General features: G+C 52.8%; 1 protein-coding gene across 5 annotated transcripts in view; it reads left to right on the top strand.

Annotated features, from left to right (window-relative positions):
- Nucleotides 1-23,048, top strand: part of PLEKHA7 (pleckstrin homology domain containing A7) — a gene marked incomplete at its 3' end in the record, with an annotated part of 94,216 nt that overhangs the window by 5,169 nt on the left and 65,999 nt on the right. The window contains 2 exon segments of one of the 5 annotated variants that reach the window (XM_040334489.1): nucleotides 8,237-8,761; nucleotides 19,629-19,712. In XM_040334489.1, coding sequence (XP_040190423.1) covers nucleotides 8,358-8,761; nucleotides 19,629-19,712 — 488 coding nt within the window. 5 annotated transcript variants of the gene reach the window in all.

Raw genomic sequence — 23,048 nt, forward strand, 5'->3', positions numbered from 1 at the left:
CCTACACTCTGGTCCTAGACTCTGGTCCTAGACTCTGGTCCTAGACTCTGGTCCTAGACTCTGGTCCTACACTCGGGTCCTACACCCGGATCCTACACTCGGGTCCTACACTCGGGTCCTACACCCGGATCATACACCCGGATCATACACTGGGGTCCTACACTCGGATCATACACCCGGATCATACACTGGGGTCCTACACTGGGGTCCTACACTAGGGTCCTACACCCGGATCCTACACCCGGATCCTACACCCGGATCCTACACCGGGGTCCTACACCCGGATCATACACCCGGATCATACACCCGGATCATACACTGGGGTCCTACACTGGGGTCCTACACTGGGGTCCTACACTCGGATCATACACCCGGATCATACACTGGGGTCCTACACTCTGGTCCTAGACTCTGGTCCTAGACTCTGGTCCTACACTGGGGTCCTACACTCGGGTCCTACACTCGGATCCTACACTCGGGTCCTACACCCGGATCATACACCCGGATCATACACTGGGGTCCTACACTCGGATCATACACCCGGATCATACACTGGGGTCCTACACTGGGGTCCTACACCCGGATCCTACACCCGGATCCTACACCCGGATCCTACACCCGGGTCCTACACTGGGGTCCTACACTGGGGTCCTACACCCGGATCATACACTGGGGTCCTACACTGGGGTCCTACACTCGGATCATACACCCGGATCATACACTGGGGTCCTACACTCTGGTCCTACACTCTGGTCCTACACTGGGGTCCTACACTGGGGTCCTACACTGGGGTCCTACACTGGGGTCCTACACTGGGGTCCTACACTCGGGTCCTAAACTCGGGTCCTACACTCGGATTGTACACATGAATTGTACACCTTGATTGTTTATTTGGATCGTACACCCAGTATTCTACACTGGGGTCCTACACCCGGATCATACACTGGGGTCCTACACCCGGATCATACACTGGGGTCCTACACCTGGATCATACACTGGGGTCCTACACTCGGATCCTACACTCGGATCCTACACTCGGGTCCTAGACTCGGATTGTACACATGAATTGTACACCTTGATTGTTTATTTGGATCGTACACCCAGTATTCTACACTCGGATCGTAGACATTTGGATCATATAGTTGTATAATAAGTACCGATATGAACTCCGTATCCGGGAACAAGAGGGAACAAGAGAAGAGGGCCTCCAATAGCGTAGTATTTAAAACGTAGGGAGTATTTGTTGCGGTGTAAATTCGCTTCCATGAATAAAACGAGTGCATAAAACATGAACAGTGGCGTTCTCAGCGCCGTCTCGCGTCACTCCTGGTGTACGTCTGTCCACGGCCAATTGGAGTAGTTCTGTTTACTTCACGGCTTTTTAGCTCGATTCCCGGTAGGCTTGTGTAACGGTCAGCACCGTTTACGTCCTAGACTCTGGTCCTAGACTCTGGTCCTAGACTCTGGTCCTAGACTCGGGCCCTACACTCGGGCCCTACACTCGGATCATACACCCAGATCATACACTCGGGTCCTACACTCGGGTCCTACACTCGGGTCCTACAGTCGGGTCCTACAGTCGGGTCCTACACCCGGGTCCTACACCCGGGTCCTACACCCGGATCCTACACCCGGATCCTACACCGGGGTCCTACACTCGGGTCCTACACCCGGATCATACACCGGGGTCCTACACTCGGGTCCTACACTCGGATCCTACACTCGGGTCCTACACTCGGGTCCTACACCCGGATCATACACCCGGATCATACACTGGGGTCCTACACTCGGATCATACACCCGGATCATACACTGGGGTCCTACACTGGGGTCCTACACTGGGGTCCTACACCCGGATCCTACACCCGGATCCTACACCCGGGTCCTACACTGGGGTCCTACACCCGGATCATACACCCGGATCATACACCCGGATCATACACCCGGATCATACACTGGGGTCCTACACTGGGGTCCTACACTCGGATCATACACCCGGATCATACACTGGGGTCCTACACTCTGGTCCTAGACTCTGGTCCTAGACTCTGGTCCTACACTGGGGTCCTACACTCGGGTCCTACACTCGGATCCTACACTCGGGTCCTACACCCGGATCATACACCCGGATCATACACTGGGGTCCTACACTCGGATCATACACCCGGATCATACACTGGGGTCCTACACCCGGATCCTACACCCGGATCCTACACCCGGATCCTACACCCGGATCCTACACCCGGATCCTACACCCGGGTCCTACACTGGGGTCCTACACTGGGGTCCTACACCCGGATCATACACTGGGGTCCTACACTGGGGTCCTACACTCGGATCATACACCCGGATCATACACTGGGGTCCTACACTCTGGTCCTACACTGGGGTCCTACACTGGGGTCCTACACTGGGGTCCTACACTGGGGTCCTACACTGGGGTCCTACACTCGGGTCCTAAACTCGGGTCCTACACTCGGATTGTACACATGAATTGTACACCTTGATTGTTTATTTGGATCGTACACCCAGTATTCTACACTGGGGTCCTACACCCGGATCATACACTGGGGTCCTACACCCGGATCATACACTGGGGTCCTACACCTGGATCATACACTGGGGTCCTACACTCGGATCCTACACTCGGATCCTACACTCGGGTCCTAGACTCGGATTGTACACATGAATTGTACACCTTGATTGTTTATTTGGATCGTACACCCAGTATTCTACACTCGGATCGTAGACATTTGGATCATATAGTTGTATAATAAGTACCGATATGAACTCCGTATCCGGGAACAAGAGGGAACAAGAGAAGAGGGCCTCCAATAGCGTAGTATTTAAAACGTAGGGAGTATTTGTTGCGGTGTAAATTCGCTTCCATGAATAAAACGAGTGCATAAAACATGAACAGTGGTGTTCTCAGCGCCGTCTCGCGTCACTCCTGGTGTACGTCTGTCCACAGCCAATTGGAGTAGTTCTGTTTACTTCACGGCTTTTTAGCTCGATTCCCGGTAGGCTTGTGTAACGGTCAGCACCGTTTACGTCCTAGACTCTGGTCCTAGACTCTGGTCCTAGACTCTGGTCCTAGACTCGGGCCCTACACTCGGGCCCTACACTCGGATCATACACCCAGATCATACACTCGGGTCCTACACTCGGGTCCTACACTCGGGTCCTACAGTCGGGTCCTACAGTCGGGTCCTACACCCGGGTCCTACACCCGGGTCCTACACCCGGATCCTACACCCGGATCCTACACCGGGGTCCTACACTCGGGTCCTACACCCGGATCATACACCGGGGTCCTACACTCGGGTCCTACACTCGGATCCTACACTCGGGTCCTACACTCGGGTCCTACACCCGGATCATACACCCGGATCATACACTGGGGTCCTACACTCGGATCATACACCCGGATCATACACTGGGGTCCTACACTGGGGTCCTACACTGGGGTCCTACACCCGGATCCTACACCCGGATCCTACACCCGGGTCCTACACCCGGGTCCTACACTGGGGTCCTACACCCGGATCATACACCCGGATCATACACCCGGATCATACACCCGGATCATACACCCGGATCATACACCCGGATCATACACCCGGATCATACACTGGGGTCCTACACTGGGGTCCTACACTGGGGTCCTACACTCGGATCATACACTCGGATCATACACCCGGATCATACACTGGGGTCCTACACTCTGGTCCTAGACTCTGGTCCTAGACTCTGGTCCTAGACTCTGGTCCTACACTGGGGTCCTACACTCGGATCCTACACTCGGGTCCTACACCCGGATCATACACCCGGATCATACACTGGGGTCCTACACTCGGATCATACACCCGGATCATACACTGGGGTCCTACACTGGGGTCCTACACCCGGATCCTACACCCGGATCCTACACCCGGATCCTACACCCGGATCCTACACTCGGGTCCTACACTCGGGTCCTACACTCGGGTCCTACACTCGGATCATACACCCGGATCATACACTGGGGTCCTACACTGGGGTCCTACACTGGGGTCCTACACCCGGATCCTACACCCGGATCCTACACCCGGGTCCTACACTGGGGTCCTACACCCGGATCATACACCCGGATCATACACCCGGATCATACACTGGGGTCCTACACTGGGGTCCTACACTGGGGTCCTACACTCGGATCATACACCCGGATCATACACTGGGGTCCTACACTCTGGTCCTAGACTCTGGTCCTAGACTCTGGTCCTACACTGGGGTCCTACACTCGGGTCCTACACTCGGATCCTACACTCGGGTCCTACACCCGGATCATACACCCGGATCATACACTGGGGTCCTACACTCGGGTCCTACACCCGGATCATACACTGGGGTCCTACACTGGGGTCCTACACCCGGATCCTACACCCGGATCCTACACCCGGATCCTACACCCGGATCCTACACCCGGATCCTACACCCGGGTCCTACACTGGGGTCCTACACTGGGGTCCTACACCCGGATCATACACTGGGGTCCTACACTGGGGTCCTACACCCGGATCATACACTGGGGTCCTACACCCGGATCATACACTGGGGTCCTACACTGGGGTCCTACACTCGGATCATACACCCGGATCATACACTGGGGTCCTACACTCTGGTCCTACACTGGGGTCCTACACTGGGGTCCTACACTGGGGTCCTACACTGGGGTCCTACACTGGGGTCCTAAACTCGGATCCTACACTCGGATTGTACACATGAATTGTACACCTTGATTGTTTATTTGGATCGTACACCCAGTATTCTACACTCGGGTCCTACACTGGGGTCCTACACCCGGATCATACACTGGGGTCCTACACCCGGATCATACACTGGGGTCCTACACCTGGATCATACACTGGGGTCCTACACTCGGATCCTACACTCGGATCCTACACCCGGATCATACACTCGGGTCCTAGACTCGGATTGTACACATGAATTGTACACCTTGATTGTTTATTTGGATCGTACACCCAGTATTCTACACTCGGATCGTAGACATTTGGATCATATAGTTGTATAATAAGTACCGATATGAACTCCGTATCCGGGAACAAGAGGGAACAAGAGAAGAGGGCCTCCAATAGCGTAGTATTTAAAACGTAGGGAGTATTTGTTGCGGTGTAAATTCGCTTCCATGAATAAAACGAGTGCATAAAACATGAACAGTGGCGTTCTCAGCGCCGTCTCGCGTCACTCCTGGTGTACGTCTGTCCACGGCCAATTGGAGTAGTTCTGTTTACTTCACAGCTTTTTAGCTCGATTCCCGGTAGGCTTGTGTAACGGTCACCACCGTTTACGACCTTCCATCCCATCCAAGACAGCTTCTCGACACTCCAACCGACAGGACACGACCCATAAGAATCCCCCCCCAGACACGAGACACACAGCTCTGTGCTTCTGGTTCCAAATGTAATACATGAATTATGATCACTTGCCACTCCATCTCCTGACTCAATCTGTGCCCAAAAGTGACTCCCGTTACATGGCTCCCTCCTTGTGGAACACTCCGGCAGACCCGGCTGGATCCTTTTCGGGTCAACTTGGGGATGTCCGGAACTAGGAGGCCGGGATGACGTCTGTTTGCCGGGATAACCCATCAGCATTGCCATCTGGCTTACCAGGTCGGTAGCTGATGGTGACGGTGAATAATAGAATTCAATTCTGGAACAGTCACTTGCTTTGCTCTCTCAATGGCTCCCTGTTGCTGATGCTCTTGGGACAGATACGGCACCACCTGGATGCAAATCCCATTTAATCTTTTGACAGTTTCAGCCTGTTTGTGCATTTCAATGTTCAAGCCACGGGACATCTCATAATACATGACATAGTGTCGTTGCATCTCTGATTTCTCACTGGCCAACTTGTCACATTCCCATTTTAGACTGTGATATTGTGCCGGATCTACAGTACATGTCGGGGAAGGTAGTCTTACCCGGTTCTCAGCAGCAAGCGAGTTGGTTCCAGCAACGCGGGTCTGGGCACAGGTAGTCACTGTGTGGGCTTCAGCGGGGCACATCGGGGCGTACGCAGAAACAAGGGGGGCCAAATCATTCCCCAGTAGTACATCTGCTGGCAAATCCTTCATCACCCCCACATTCACGTGTCCCGAACCAACCCCCCAATCCAGGTGAACCCGGGCAACGGGCAGCTGGAAGACGGTGCCTCCCGCTACTCTTACGGCTACGGTGTCTCTGGTGTGCTGCTCTCTGGGATGAGTTTCTTCTGTAGCAGGGTCATCGTGGCCCCAGAATCGCGTAGTCCATTGTACTCGGATCGTACACACAAGTTGTACACTCGGATCGTACACTCGGATCGTACACTCGGATCGTACACTCGGATCGTACACCCGGATCGTACACTCGGATCGTACATTAGGATCGTACACCCGGATCGTACACTCGGATCGTACACTCGGATCGTACACTCGGATCGTACACCCGGATCGTACACTCGGATCGTACATTAGGATCGTACACCCGGATCGTACACTCGGATCGTACACTCGGATCGTACACTCGGATCGTACACCCGGATCGTACACTCGGATCGTACACACAAGTCATACACTCTGATCGTACACTCTGATCGTACACTCTGATCGTACACTCTGATCGTACACTCTGATCGTACACTCGGATCGTACACTCTGATCGTACACTCTGATCGTACACTCGGATCGTACACTCGGATCGTACACTCGGATCATACACCAAGATTGTACGATCCGTGCCTGTAATCTAAGTGTACACTTGTATTATAGATCTGGATCTTACACATGGATTTTACACTCAGATCAAACAAATGGATCGTACACTCAGACTGTACACAATGTAACGATCTCCAGGAAGTCTCACCTGTATACAATGTAGCGATCTCCAGGAAGTCTCACCTGTATACAATGTAGCGATCTCCAGGAAGTCTCACCTGTATACAATGTAACGATCTCTGGGAAGTCTCACCTGTATACAATGTAACGATCTCCAGGAAGTCTCACCTGTATACAATGTAGCGATCTCCAGGAAGTCTCACCTGTATACAATGTAACGATCTCTGGGAAGTCTCACCTGTATACAATGTAACGATCTCCAGGAAGTCTCACCTGTATACAATGTAACGATCTCCAGGAAGTCTCACCTGTATACAATGTAACGATCTCCAGGAAGTCTCACCTGTATACAATGTAGCGATCTCCAGGAAGTCTCACCTGTATACAATGTAACGATCTCCAGGAAGTCTCACCTGTATACAATGTAACGATCTCCAGGAAGTCTCACCTGTATACAATGTAACGATCTCCAGGAAGTCTCACCTGTACACAATGTAACGATCTCCGGGAAGTCTCACCTGTATACAATGTAACGATCTCCGGGAAGTCTCACCTGTATACAATGTAGCGATCTCCAGGAAGTCTCACCTGTATACAATGTAGCGATCGGTGTGAAGTCTCACCTGTATACAATGTAACGATCTCCAGGAAGTCTCACCTGTATACAATGTAGCGATCGGTGTGAAGTCTCACCTGTATACAATGTAATGATCTCCAGGAAGTCTCACCTGTATACAATGTAACGATCTCCAGGAAGTCTCACCTGTATACAATGTAGCCCTGGCAGGCGGCGGGTTTCGGGTGACACGCCCGGCACACAGGAATGTGGAATGAGGAGAACGTTCCAGGGATATTCGTCATTCTTGGTTGATGATCACTCCTCGGTGCTGGGATCGGGATTGGGATTGGATCAGGATGAGGGTTGGGATCGGATCGGGATTGGGATCGAATCAGGGTCAAGATTGGGATCGGATCAGGGTCAGGATTGGGATCGGATCAGGGTCAGGATTGGGATCGGATCGGGATTGGGATCGGGTCAGGATCGGATCGGGGTCAGGGTCAGGATCAGGGTCAGGATTGGGATCGGATCAGGGTCAGGATTGGGATCGGATCTGGGTCAGGATCGGGACTGGGATCGGATCAGGGTCAGGATCGGATCAGGGTCAGGATCGGGATTGGGATCGGATCAGGGTCAGGATCGGATCGGGGTCAGGATCGGGATCGGATCAGGATCGGATCGGGGTCAGGATTGGGATCGGATCAGGGTCAGGGTCAGGATTGGGATCGGATCGGGGTAAGGATCAGGATCGGATCGGGATTCTTGCTCCGGATTTTGGGTGGAACTTTCTCTTTTTTTTTTCTTTCACTGGCTGGATGCCGCTCAGTCATTGTATCACCCCAACAACCAATCAGTCCAGCTCTCTGTAGGGGGGCAGGTGGAAGGCAGCTTCTCATTGGCTTTCTACCTGATTGACCTATGAGAGTGTTTCCTGTACTACCCTCCAGATCTCCCCTCCAGATATCCACGGGGGGTCCTGATCTCCAATCCTCCTCCAGACTCCACCCTGATCTACAATCCTCCTCCAGGTCACCAACATTCCGATATTGTCCATCGCAGCCAATCAGATTCAAACCTTCACCTGCTGTGTTGTTTTCCTGTGTGGGGGGCGGAGTCTGCTGGTTACGTGCCACACAGACAGTTCTTATTTCAGATGCTGTAATTGGTGAGATCTCCGGATTCCTGACCCCTCCCCCCCGGAGGAACCTGTTTTGTTACCTTCAGGGAATTCTCTTTCACTCGTCAGTGAGAGCGGCTCCGCCCGCAACTGTCATCCCGGGGGCCGTCTGGGGACAGATCTGGAGGTGGACCGGGAGGAGAAGGTATGTCCATGAGGGGTCCGGAGTCTGGCCGCAACCCGGACCCCCATCTCTGCTGGACACATCAGCCGGCATGCTGGAAAATATCTGTCTTTGGGTGGAGATTTGTAGTGGATCCGGGACTTGTCCAGTCATCAGATCCCTCGTCTGATCGGTGATTCCCCCCTCCCCCCACCGGGCTAAATACCCCCTCCCCCCACCGGGCTAAATACCCCCTCCCCCCGCAGAGCTAAATACCCCCTCCCCCCGCAGAGCTAAATACCCCCTCCCCCCAGAGCTGAGCAATTGTTACTTCTATGGACCGCTTTACTCTGCAATAACGTTATCATTACTGATCAATGTTTATAAACAATGTTACTTTGTATCTCTCTCCCGTCTGATCAATGTTTATAAACAATGTTACTTTGTATCTCTCTCCCGTCTGATCAATGTTTATAAACAATGTTACTTTGTATCTCTCTATCTCCTGTCTGATCAATGTTTATAAACAATGTTACTTTGTATCTCTCTATCTCCTGTCTGATCAATGTTTATAAACAATGTTACTTTGTATCTCTCTATCTCCCGTCTGATCAATGTTTATAAACAATGTTACTTTGTATCTCTCTCTCTCCCGTCTGATCAATGTTTATAAACAATGTTCCTTTGTATCTCTCTATCTCCCGTCTGATCAATGTTTATAAACAATGTTACTTTGTATCTCTCTATCTCCCGTCTGATCAATGTTTATAAACAATGTTACTTTGTATCTCTCTATCTCCTGTCTGATCAATGTTTATAAACAATGTTACTTTGTATCTCTCTCTCTCCTGTCTGATCAATGTTTATAAACAATGTTACTTTGTATCTCTCTCTCTCCTGTCTGATCAATGTTTATAAACAATGTTACTTTGTATCTCTCTATCTCTCCTGTCTGATCAATGTTTATAAACAATGTTACTTTGTATCTCTCTATCTCCTGTCTGATCAATGTTTATAAACAATGTTACTTTGTATCTCTCTCTCTCCCGTCTGATCAATGTTTATAAACAATGTTACTTTGTATCTCTCTATCTCCTGTCTGATCAATGTTTATAAACAATGTTACTTTGTATCTCTCCATCTCCCGTCTGATCAATGTTTATAAACAATGTTACTTTGTATCTCTATCTCCTGTCTGATCAATGTTTATAAACAATGTTACTTTGTATCTCTCTCTCTCCTGTCTGATCAATGTTTATAAACAATGTTACTTTGTATCTCTCTATCTCCCGCCTGATCAATGTTTATAAACAATGTTACTTTGTATCTCTCTATCTCCTGTCTGATCAATGTTTATAAACAATGTTACTTTGTATCTCTCTCTCTCCTGTCTGATCAATGTTTATAAACAATGTTACTTTGTATCTCTCTATCTCCCGTCTGATCAATGTTTATAAACAATGTTACTTTGTATCTCTCTATCTCCCGTCTGATCAATGTTTATAAACAATGTTACTTTGTATCTCTCTCCCGTCTGATCAATGTTTATAAACAATGTTACTTTGTATCTCTATCTCCCGTCTGATCAATGTTTATAAACAATGTTACTTTGTATCTCTCTCTCCCGTCTGATCAATGTTTATAAACAATGTTACTTTGTATCTCTCTATCTCCCGTCTGATCAATGTTTATAAACAATGTTACTTTGTATCTCTCTATCTCCTGTCTGAGCAATGTTTATAAACAATGTTACTTTGTATCTCTCTCTCTCCCGTCTGATCAATGTTTATAAACAATGTTACTTTGTATCTCTATCTCTCCTGTCTGATCAATGTTTATAAACAATGTTACTTTGTATCTCTATCTCCCGTCTGATCAATGTTTATAAACAATGTTACTTTGTATCTCTATCTCCCGTCTGATCAATGTTTATAAACAATGTTACTTTGTATCTCTCTCCCGTCTGATCAATGTTTATAAACAATGTTACTTTGTATCTCTCTCTCTCCTGTCTGATCAATGTTTATAAACAATGTTACTTTGTATCTCTATCTCCCGTCTGATCAATGTTTATAAACAATGTTACTTTGTATCTCTCTCTCCCGTCTGATCAATGTTTATAAACAATGTTACTTTGTATCTCTCTCTCTCCCGTCTGATCAATGTTTATAAACAATGTTACTTTGTATCCCTCTATCTGTCGGGATTGGACGAGCTCTTGGCTCGGTGTCGGGATTGGACGAGTTCCTCGCTCGGTGTCGGGATTGGACGAGTTCCTCGCTCGGTGTCGGGATTGGACGAGCTCTTGGCTCGGTGTCGGGTCGGGATTGGACGAGCTCTTGGCTCGGTGTCGGGATTGGACGAGTTCCTCGCTCGGTGTCGGGATTGGACGAGCTCTTGGCTCGGTGTCGGGTCGGGATTGGACGAGCTCTTGGCTCGGTGTCGGGATTGGACGAGTTCCTCGCTCGGTGTCGGGATTGGACGAGCTCTTGGCTCGGTGTCGGGTCGGGATTGGACGAGCTCTTGGCTCGGTGTCGGGATTGGACGAGTTCCTCGCTCGGTGTCGGGATTGGACGAGCTCTTTGCTCGGTGTCGGGATTGGACGAGTTCCTCGCTCGGTGTCGGGATTGGACGAGCTCTTTGCTCGGTGTCGGGATTGGACGAGCTCTTTGCTCGGTGTCGGGATTGGACGAGCTCTTGGCTCGGTGTCGGGATTAGACGAGCTCTTGGCTCGGTGTCGGGATTGGACGAGCTCTTTGCTCGGTGTCGGGATTGGACAAGCTCTTGGCTCGGTGTCGGGATTGGACGAGCTCTTCGCTCGGTGTCGGGATTGGACGAGCTCTTCGCTCGGAGTCGGGATTGGACGAGCTCTTGGCTCGGTGTCGGGATTGGACAAGCTCTTGGCTCGGAGTCGGGATTGGACGAGTTCCTCGCTCGGTGTCGGGATTGGACGAGTTCCTCGCTCGGTGCCGGGATTGGACGAGGTCTTGGCTCGGTGCCGGGATTGGACGATTTCTTGGCTCGGTGCCGGGATTGGACGAGCTCTTGGCTCGGTGCCGGGATTGGACGAGCTCTTGGCTCGGTGTCGGGATTGGACGAGGTCTTGGCTCGGTGCCGGGATTGGACGATTTCTTGGCTCGGTGCCGGGATTGGACGAGCTCTTGGCTCGGTGTCTGGATTGGACGAGCTCTTGGCTCGGTGTCGGGATTGGGCGAGCTCTTGGCTCGGTCTCGGGATTGGACGAGCTCTTGGCTCGGTCTCGGGATTGGACGAGCTCTTGGCTCGGTGTCGGGATTGGACGAGCTCTTGGCTCGGTGTCGGGATTGGACGAGCTCTTCGCTCGGTGTCGGGATTGGACGAGGTCTTCACTCGGTGTCGGGATTGGACGAGGTCTTCGCTCGGTGTCGGGATTGGACGAGTTCCTCGCTCGGTCTCGGGATTGGACGAGTTCCTCGCTCGGTCTCGGGATTGGACGAGTTCCTCGCTCGGTGTCGGGATTGGGCGAGCTCTTGGCTCGTTGTCGGGATTGGACGAGCTCTTGGCTCGGAGTCGGGATTGGACGAGCTCTTGGCTCGGTGTCGGGATTGGACGAGCTCTTGGCTCGGTGTCGGGATTGGACGAGCTCTTGGCTCGGTGTCGGGATTGGACGAGCTCTTGGCTCGGTGTCGGGATTGGACGAGCTCTTTGCTCGGTGTCGGGATTGGACGAGTTCCTCGCTCGGTGTCGGGATTGGACGAGTTCCTCGCTCGGTGTCGGGATTGGACGAGCTCTTGGCTCGGTGTCGGGATTGGATGAGCTCTTGGCTCGGTGTCGGGATTGGACGAGCTCTTTGCTCGGTGTCGGGATTGGACGAGCTCTTGGCTCGGAGTCGGGATTGGACGAGCTCTTGGCTCGGAGTCGGGATTGGACGAGCTCTTGGCTCGGTGTCGGGATTGGACGAGCTCTTGGCTCGGTGTCGGGATTGGACGAGCTCTTGGCTCGGTGTCGGGATTGGACGAGCTCTTGGCTCGGTGTCGGGATTGGACGAGCTCTTTGCTCGGTGTCGGGATTGGACGAGTTCCTCGCTCGGTGTCGGGATTGGACGAGCTCTTGGCTCGGTGTCGGGATTGGATGAGCTCTTGGCTCGGTGTCGGGATTGGACGAGCTCTTTGCTCGGTGTCGGGATTGGACGAGCTCTTGGCTCGGAGTCGGGATTGGACAAGCTCTTGGCTCGGTGTCGGGATTGGACGAGCTCTTTGCTCGGTGTCGGGATTGGACGAGCTCTTTGCTCGGTGTCGGGATTGGACGAGCTCTTGGCTCGGTGTCGGGATTGGGCGAGCTCTTGGCTCGGTGTCGGGATTGGACGAGCTCTTGGCTCGGTGTCGGGATTGGGCGAGCTCTTGGCTCGGTGTGGGGATTGGACGAGCTCTTTGCTCGGTGTCGGGATTGGACGAGCTCTTGGCTCGGTGTCGGGATTGGACAAGCTCTTGGCTCGGTGTCGGGATTGGACGAGCTCTTGGCTCGGTGTCGGGATTGGGCGAGCTCTTGGCTCGGTGTCGGGATTGGACGAGCTCTTGGCTCGGTGTCGGGATTGGGCGAGCTCTTGGCTCGGTGTCGGGATTGGGCGAGCTCTTGGCTCGGTGTCGGGATTGGGCGAGCTCTTTGCTCGGTGTCGGGATTGGACGAGCTCTTGGCTCGGTGTCGGGATTGGGCGAGCTCTTGGCTCGGTGTCGGGATTGGACGAGCTCTTCGCTCGGAGTCTGATCGGCGCCCCCCCCCCCCCCGGATAACGATGATAGATCGGCATTTACATTTAGATTGATGTTGTTGATGGAATTAGCGGAGGACGTGACTCGGCGCCGCTCTCTGACAACCTGCGACAACTTTGCATTCTCGGTTTGCGGCGATGAATTAAGGCGGCTGAACAAATAAATGACTTGTAAGAAATCTCATTTCATTTGTATCGATCGCGGGGCGCTGCGGATCGGCAAAGCCCAACTCTCTCCAAAGAGAACTTCTGAAAGTTGCGTCTCGATGGCCGCAGTGTGAGAGGTAGATATGTGCGTTCCCGTTCGTATGAATGAGCCGCATAACGAACAACCGCAAATACGAACGATCCAACGAAAATACGACAAAACGAAAACGGCAAAAGAACGAAAATGACATCTATAACAAAAGATTTGCATTCTGTATTTTGTTTGAATCCTTGTTCTGTTCGTAATTTGGTTTCAAAATACAGAATGCAAATCTTTTGTTATAGATGTCATTTTCGTTCTTTTGACTTTTTCGTTTTTGTTATAGATCTCATCGTCTGAGGGGAGATCAGTTGGCCAGACTTTTGAACCCAAAAATGGTTTTCGACAAGAAAGAAAAACGATTACCCCCAGATGGGACTTTTAAGGCCAGACTCCAATGTATATATAAAAATTTTTTAATTTATTAGATATTTGCACCAAAAATGGTTTTCTGATGGAGTTTAAAAACGAACGAACGTTCGGAAAAACGATCGTTTTTATGTTTGTTGTTAAAAAAGTCTGACCAAGTGTATGGGGCTTAACAATAGTTAATATGGATGAGCCGCGTGTTGAAAGTGCCGCGAATCCCGCAATATATTTACGAAAGTACAAAACGACGAAAATTCACGGAAATTATTGTCTAACGAGTAACGAACATGAATTAAACATAATAACGAACCATCCCGCATGTACGGAAATAAAACGGTAACCAAAATACGAAACGATCGGAATACGAAAAAATCACGTCGTACGAAAAACGAACGGGTACGAACAGGAAAACGGGCGTCTTACGAAAAACTAACCTACGGAACGATACGGAACAAAATAATAAGAAAACATTTTCTGTGCACATGTCTAGTGAGAGGTTGCAGTACGGGGCTGATCTGTGTCAGACGGGATTTATATCATTGTGTCTCCCCTGAGCCGGTCCAGTTTCTAGCGATTCCTTGTCTCTGGTTGGGTGATTGTTATCCGGGGGGTGATCGTTATCCGGGGGGTGATTGTTATCCGGGGGGTGATCGTTATCCGGGGGGGGGGGGTGATTGTTATCCGGGGGGTGATCGGCGTGATTGTTATCCGGGGGGGTGATTGTTATCCGGGGGGGGTGATCGTTATCCGGGGGGGGGGGGGTGATTGTTATCTATTGTTGCTGAGATTTGCTGGGGTGGGATCTGTTGTTGCTGAGATTTGCTGGGTTGGGATCTATTGTTGCTGAGATTTGCTGGGGTGGGATCTATTGTTGCTGAGATTTGCTGGGGTGGGATCTGTTGTTGCTGAGATTTGCTGGGGTGGGATCTGCTGTTGCTGAGATTTGCTGGGGTGGGATCTGTTGTTGCTGAGATTTGCTGGGGTGGGATCTATTGTTGCTGAGATTTGCTGGGGTGGGATCTATTGTTGCTGAGATTTGCTGGGGTGGGATCTATTGTTGCTGAGATTTGCTGGGGTGGGATCTGTTGTTGCTGAGATTTGCTGGGGTGGGATCTATTGTTGCTGAGATTTGCTGGGGTGGGATCTATTGTTGCTGAGATTTGCTGGGGTGGGATCTGTTGTTGCTGGGGTGGGATCTGTTGTTGCTGAGATTTGCTGGGGTTGGGATCTATTGTTGCTGAGATTTGCTGGGGTGGGATCTGTTGTTGCTGAGATTTGCTGGGGTGGGATCTATTGTTGCTGAGATTTGCTGGGTTGGGATCTGTTGTTGCTGAGATTTGCTGGGTTGGGATCTGTTGTTGCTGAGATTTGCTGGGTTGGGATCTGTTGTTGCTGAGATTTGCTGGGGTGGGATCTGTTGTTGCTGAGATTTGCTGGGGTGGGATCTATTGTTGCTGAGATTTGCTGGGTTGGGATCTGTTGTTGCTGAGATTTGCTGGGTTGGGATCTGTTGTTGCTGAGATTTGCTGGGGTGGGATCTGTTGTTGCTGAGATTTGCTGGGGTGGGATTTGTTGTTGCTGGGGTGGGATTTGTTGTTGCTGGGTTGGGATCTGTTGTTGCTGAGATTTGCTGGGGTGGGATCTGTTGTTGCTGAGATTTGCTGGGGTGGGATTTGTTGTTGCTGGGGTGGGATTTGTTGTTGCTGGGGTGGGATCTGTTGTTGCTGGGGTGGGATCTGTTGTTGCTGAGATTTGCTGGGGTGGGATCTATTGTTGCTGAGATTTGCTGGGGTGGGATCTGTTGTTGCTGGGGTGGGATCTATTGTTGCTGAGATTTGCTGGGCTGGGATCTGTTGTTGCTGAGATTTGCTGGGGTGGGATCTGTTGTTGCCGGGGTGGGATCTGTTGTTGCTGAGGTTTGCTGGGGTGGGATCTGTTGTTGCCGGGGTGGGATCTGTTGTTGCTGAGGTTTGCTGGGGTGGGATCTGTTGTTGCCGGGGTGGGATCTGTTGTTGCCGGGGTGGGATCTGTTGTTGCCGGGGTGGGATCTGTTGTTGCCGGGGTGGGATCTGTTGTTGCCGGGGTGGGATCTGTTGTTGCCGGGGTGGGATCTATTGTTGCCGGGGTGGGATCTATTGTTGCCGGGGTGGGGTCTATTGTTGCCGGGGTGGGGTCTATTGTTGCCGGGGTGGGATCTATTGTTGCTGAGATTTGCTGAGGTGGGGTCTATTGTTGCCGGGGTGGGGTCTATTGTTGCCGGGGTGGGATCTATTGTTGCCGGGGTGGGATCTATTGTTGCTGGGGTGGGATCTGTTGTTGCCGGAAGGGAAGTGAGTTGTGTGCAAGAAAATCCCTACTGAAAGGTTTCACCTGTAATTCAGACGTACCGGCCCTTTAAGCAGTTGCCCTTTGCGGGGCGGGGATCGTGTCCTCACACTCGGCCGCCATTGATTCTGGTAATTGGTTGTTTCACCTTGTTTGGCGCTCAGCGGGGGGAGGAGCCGCCCTCACATGGCGATCCGTTATTATATTACTGTGCCTGGAAAAAGTATTCATACCCCTCTATAGACAGTCCCAGGAAAAAGTATTCATACCCCTTGAACGTAAATGTATTTTATTGGGATTTTATGTGAGAGACACAAAGTGTCACATAATTGTGAAGTGGAAGGAAAATGATACAAATAAATCTGTGAAAAGTGTGGGGGGAGGGGCATTTGTATGGCGCCCCCCGGAGTCACTCCCCTTTCTCTACAAGTCTTTTTGGGGGGGTCTCTACCAGCTTTGCACATCTAGAGAGGGACATTTCTCCTCCATTCTTCTTCTCTGTAAAATATCTGTCTCTGTCAGATTGGATGGAGAGCGTCTGTGATCAGCAATTTTCAGGTCTTGCCACAGATTCTCAATGGGATTTAGGTCTGGACTGTGACTGGGCCATTCTAACACATGGATAGGCTTTGATCTAATCCATTCCATTGTAGCTCTGGCTGTACTTTAGGGTCGGTGTCCTGCTGGAAGGTCAACCTCCTCCCCCCGGTCTCAAGTCTTTTCTTCTAAGATTGTCCTGTATTTGTCTCCATCCATCTTCCCATCAACTCTGACCAGCTTCCCTGTCCCTGCTGAAGAAAAGCATCCCCACCACATGATGCTGCCACCACCATGTTTCACAGTGGGGATGGTGTGTTCGGGGGGATGGGCAGTACAGGTGTGATTGGTTCTTCTGTCACAGATTCTAATGGTACAAACGTATGGAATGTTCGGTCGTGGCGTAGTACAGTATGGTGGGGGGCGGGAAGAATTGAGGTGTGGGGGGCGGGGTTATCGGCCCGATTTAATATAGTCGCCTCTGGCGGGATCGCTCTTCATATCTCTCCTGATCCGCAGTTTATTGTTGCCATGGGAACGTCTCCGGCTGGAAACTTATCATTAATATTCACAGATTTCTCCTCCAACCGATCCTCACCATCTGCTTCTTCCGGCAAATCTGCCGCCAATCATTCGGTGTGGGGGGGGGGGGGGAGTCCGCCTCATTCTCCTCCCATGATAAGAGGACCTGTCTACAATATACATCACCAACTCCTTCACCTCCAATCAGTGACTCCGCCCAGGCTGAGATGATGTCATCAGGTCTCCCCTCCCCCAGTGATCGCACTGTACATTGTAACTTTGTAAAAGGAGGAGGAGTCATTTCCTCAGGCTCCCCTCCGCTCCCCCAGTGATCAGACTGTACATTGTAACTTTTGTAGCAAGGTGCAGGGGCTGATCTGTGTTAGACATTTGTGAACAAGAGTCTCTGCACCATAAGAGCTTGCACTCTGTCCCCCCATAGTTCTGTGTGTGGGGGGGGGGGGGGGTGGGAAGGTCTCCTCTGTACATATTTCTCCTCCGGAATCTTCTGTAATTTTCAGTCAATTAGGAGCTTTAATTGGTTGTTGTGTCTCTGCCAGCCGAGGAGCGAGCGCCATGCTGGGCCCCCCTCCCCTCCCCCTCCCCGGCTGAGTCATTCATACCGAGCCGCATTCCAGAACTTCATATCATACAGAAGATAAATCTCATCTCCGCCCTCCCAACCGATCTCCGTCCAATCCGATCTATTCGTGGAATTACAGAGGATTTCATGTTTCTGTCCGGGAGAAATCCACATCTGTGTCCAATCAGGAGGATTGGGGGGATGGGATTGGTTGGTTGGGGAGGATAGGGGTGATGGGATTGGTCAGTTGTGGAGGATTGGGGGGATGGGATTGGTCGGTTGGGGAGGATTGGGGGGATGGGATTGGTCGGTTGGGGAGGATTGGGGTGATGGGATTGGTTGGTTGGGGAGGATTGGGGGGATGGGATTGGTCGGTTGGGGAGGATTGGGGGGACGGGATTGGTTGGTTGGGGAAAATTGGGGTGATGGGATTGGTCGGTTGCGGAGGATTGGGGGTGATGGGATTGGTCGGTTGGGGAGGATTGGGGTGATGGGATTGGTCGGTTGCTGAGGATTGGGGTGATGGGATTGGTCGGTTGGGGAGGATTGGGGTGATGGGATTGGTCGGTTGGGGAGGATTGGAGTGATGGGATTGGTCGGTTGGGGAGGATTGGGGTGATGGGATTGGTCGGTTGGGGAGGATTGGGGTGATGGGATTGGTCGTTTGGGGAGGATTGGGGTGATGGGATTGGTCGGTTAGGGAGGATTGGGGTGATGGGATTGGTTGGTTGGGGAGGATTGGGGTGATGGGATTGGTCGGTTGGGGGGATGGGATTGGTCGGTTGGGGGGATGGGATTGGTCGGTTGGGGAGTATTGGGGTGATGGGATTGGTCGGTTGGGGGGATGGGATTGGTCGGTTGGGGGGATGGGATTGGTCGGTTGGGGTGATGGGATTGGTCGGTTGGGGAGGATTGGGGTGATGGGATTGGTCGGTTGGGGTGATGGGATTGGTTGGTTGGGGAGGATTGGGGGGATGGGATTGGTCGGTTGGGGAGGATTGGGGTGATGGGATTGGTCGATCACAGAGGATTGGGGTGATGGGATTGGTCGGTTGGGGTGATGGGATTGGTTGGTTGGGGTGATGGGATTGGTCGGTTGGGGAGGATTGGGGGGATGGGATTGGTTGGTTGGGGAGGATTGGGGGGATGGGATTGGTCGGTTGGGGTGATGGGATTGGTCGGTTGGGGAGGATTGGGGGGATGGGATTGGTTGGTTGGGGAGGATTGGGGGGATGGGATTGGTCGGTTGGGGAGGATTGGGGTGATGGGATTGGTCGGTTGGGGAGGATTGGGGTGATGGGATTGGTCGGTTGGGGTGATGGGATTGGTCGGTTGGGGAGGATTGGGGGGATGGGATTGGTCGGTTGGGGAGGATTGGGGTGATGGGATTGGTCGGTTGGGGTGATGGGATTGGTCGGTTGGGGAGGATTGGGGGGATGGGATTGGTTGGTTGGGGAGGATTGGGGGGATGGGATTGGTCGGTTGGGGGGATGGGATTGGTTGGTTGGGGGGATGGGATTGGTATCTGACTCTCTGAGATGCTCATAGAAAGTCTCACCGGATTTTCTTCTCTCCGCAGCCACAACCAGAGGACGACGACCTTCCGACACCCGGTGACCGGCGACCTTTCCCCGGAGAATGCCGAATTCGATCTGCGAGAAGGGTAAGTGCACCACAGACATTGTACCCCCACACACAGGAAGATCGATCGGAGGAACATTACACCCGCTGATCCCGCCCACTGCGTCTGTCATGTGATCCCACCCACTGCGTCCCCTCGGCCTTCACTCCCACAATGCCTTGGGCTAGAACTGGTCCCATTGAGGTGCCTAGATTGTTGGGGGGGGGGTCTGCAGGTTCCCATTGAGGTGCCTTGATTGTTGGGGGGGCTGCCGGTTCCCATTGAGGCCCTTAGATTGTTGGGGGGGGTCTGCAGGTTCCCATTGAGGTGCCTAGATTGTTGGGGGGGGTATGCAGGTTCCCATTGAGGTGCCTTGATTGTTGGGGGGGCTGCCGGTTCCCATTGAGGTGCCTAGATTGTTGGGGGGGGGGGGGCTGCAGGTTCCCATTGAGGTGCTTAGATTGTTGGGGGGGGGGGGTCTGCAGGTTCTCATTGAGGTGCCTAGATTGTTGGGGGGGGGGGGTCTGCAGGTTCCCATTGAGGTGCCTAGATTGTTGGGGGGGGGGGTCTGCAGGTTCCCATTGAGGTGCCTTGATTGTTGGGGGGGGGGTCTGTAGGTTCCCATTGAGGTGCCTAGATTGTTGGGGGGGTCTGCAGGTTCCCATTGAGGTGCCTAGATTGTTGGGGGGGTCTGCAGGTTCCCATTGAGGTGCCTTGATTGTTGGGGGGGGGGGGGTGCCGGTTCCCATTGAGGTGCCTAGATTGTTGGGGGGGGGGGGGGGCTGCCGGTTCCCATTGAGGTGCCTAGATTGTTGGGGGGGGGGGGGGTCTGCAGGTTCCCATTGAGGTGCCTAGATTGTTTGGGGGGGTCTGCAGGTTCCCATTGAGGTGCTTAGATTGTTGGGGGGGGTCTGAAGGTTCCCATTGAGGTGCTTAGATTTTTGGGGGGGGCTGCCGGTTCCCATTGAGGTGCCTAGCTTGTTGGGGGCGGGGGTCTGCAGGTTCCCATTGAGGTGCCTAGATTGTTGGGGGGGGGGGGGGTTTGCAGGTTCACATTGAGGTGCTTAGATTGTTGGGGGGGGGGGCTGCAGGTTCCCATTGAGGTGCCTAGATTGTTGGGGGGGGGGTGCTGGTTCCCATTGAGGTGCCTAGATTGTTGGGGGGGGGGGGGGTCTTCAGGTTCCCATTGAGGTGCTTAGATTGATGGGGGGGGGGGGCTTCAGGTTCCCATTGAGGCCCTTAGATTGTTGGGGGGGGGGGGTCTGCTGGTTCCCATTGAGGTGCTTAGATTGTTGGGGGGGGGGTCTGCTGGTTCCCATTGAGGTGCCTAGATTGTTGGGGGCGGGGGTCTGCAGGTTCCCATTGAGGTGCCTTGATTGTTGGGGGGGGCTGCTGGTTCCCATTGAGGTGCTTAGATTGTTGGGGGGGGGGGGGCTTCAGGTTCCCATTGAGGTGCCTAGATTGTTGGGGGGGGGGGGGCTTCAGGTTCCCATTGAGGTGCTTAGATTGTTGGGGGGGGGCTGCAGGTTCCCATTGAGGTGCTTAGATTGTTGGGGGGGGGGGTCTGCAGGTTCCCATTGAGGTGCCTAGATTGTTGGGGGGGTCTGCAGGTTCCCATTAGGACCCCAAAATGAGGTGCTCACTTTCTTGATGTCTGCAGAATATCCCCAAAGACTCCATAATTATGAGGCGCTCAAGCTGGGGCAGGATTACAGGTCCCCCCGTGACCCCAAAACTATGAGATGCTGCAACATTCGGGGGGGGGGGGGGGTGCCCCTCATGATACCAAATGCTTGGCTTCGGTGTTTTTTAGTATTTTTCGGCTCAAATGCAACAATTAAATACAAATTAATAATAAATAAAAAACAAATAATAATCATAAAATAACCAACTCCTAACCCCCCAATTCTTCCCTCTTCCCTAATAAAATAAATAAATGAACCCCTAACCATAACCTTAAACCCCCCCCAAAAAAATAATATATATATACAAAAAAAAATATTAATAATTAATAAAAGCTGAAAAATGTAGCAACAAATGATATAAAACTGATATTTTTCTCTGTTGGTGAATAAACACCAAAACTCAAAACGGCTTTAGAAACGTAAATAAAAAACGTTAAATCCGTGTATGGGGGGCGGGGGATGCGGGTGCGCTGGTCACATGGGTGCGATGCTCTGCGCCTCCCTCCTGAGGATGACAGCGGCGGGGAAGTGATTAGCGGTCCGGGTGGAAATCCCTGATCTGTGGATGACAGTACACGAGGCGGGAGAGACGCGCCGATCGTTAATTTTCTGTACAGACGGCGAATACCGCGAGCGGCTAATAACGTTCCGCTTTGGTACTTCACTCTAATTACACGCAGAGCGTTCCCTGAGCCCGGCGGCGGCTCGCAGATTATCGCTGTGGAGTCACACGGTGCGCTGGATGAGGGATCGCAGTCCCAGGATGATCGATCGTCCCGCCAACGCTCACCGCTGTCTGAGACATAAATATTCTCCTCCCCGGGCCCAGCTCACCGCGCTCTCCCCCCCAAACCCAGCCCACTGCACTCTCCTCCCCAAACCCAGCCCACCGCACTCTCCCCCCAGACCCAGCCCACCGCACTCTCCCCCCCGGACCCAGCCCACCGCACTCTCCTCCCCAAACCCAGCCCCACGCACTCTCTGCCCCAGACCCAGCCCACCGCACTCTCCCCCCCGGACCCAGCCCACCGCACTCTCCTCCCCAAACCCAGCCCACTGCACTCTCCTCCCCAAACCCAGCCCACCGCACTCTCCTCCCCGAACCCGGCACCCCGCACTCTCCTCCCCAAACCCAGCCCACCGCACTCTCCTCCCCGGGCCCAGCTCACCGCGCTCTCCCCCCAGACCCAGCCCACTGCACTCTCCTCCCCAAACCCAGCCCACCGCACTCTCCCCCCGGACCCAGCCCACCGCACTCTCCCCCCCGGACCCAGCCCACCGCACTCTCCTCCCCAAACCCAGCCCACCGCACTCTCCTCCCCAAACCCAGCCCACCGCACTCTCCTCCCCAAACCCAGCCCACCGCACTCTCTGCCCCGGACCCAGCCCACCGCACTCTCCCCCCGAACCCAGCCCACCGCACTCTCCCCCCCGGACCCAGCCCACCGCACTCTCCCCCCGAACCCAGCCCACCGCACTCTCCGCCCCGGACCCAGCCCACCGCACTCTCCTCCCCGGACCCGGCACCCCGCACTCTCCTCCCCGGACCCAGCCCACCGCACTCTCCTCCCCTGGCCCCCTCCCGGTTTTATTTATTTATTTTTTGCATTACACCTGTAAGGGGCTCAAGGAAAAAGTGAGGACAGAGATGGGGAATCATTCCACCAATCGGATTCAGACTTCTGGACACCAG

This window comes from Rana temporaria (genome assembly GCF_905171775.1).
Source record: "Rana temporaria chromosome 11 unlocalized genomic scaffold, aRanTem1.1 chr11x, whole genome shotgun sequence".
Lineage (NCBI taxonomy): Eukaryota > Metazoa > Chordata > Amphibia > Anura > Ranidae > Rana > Rana temporaria.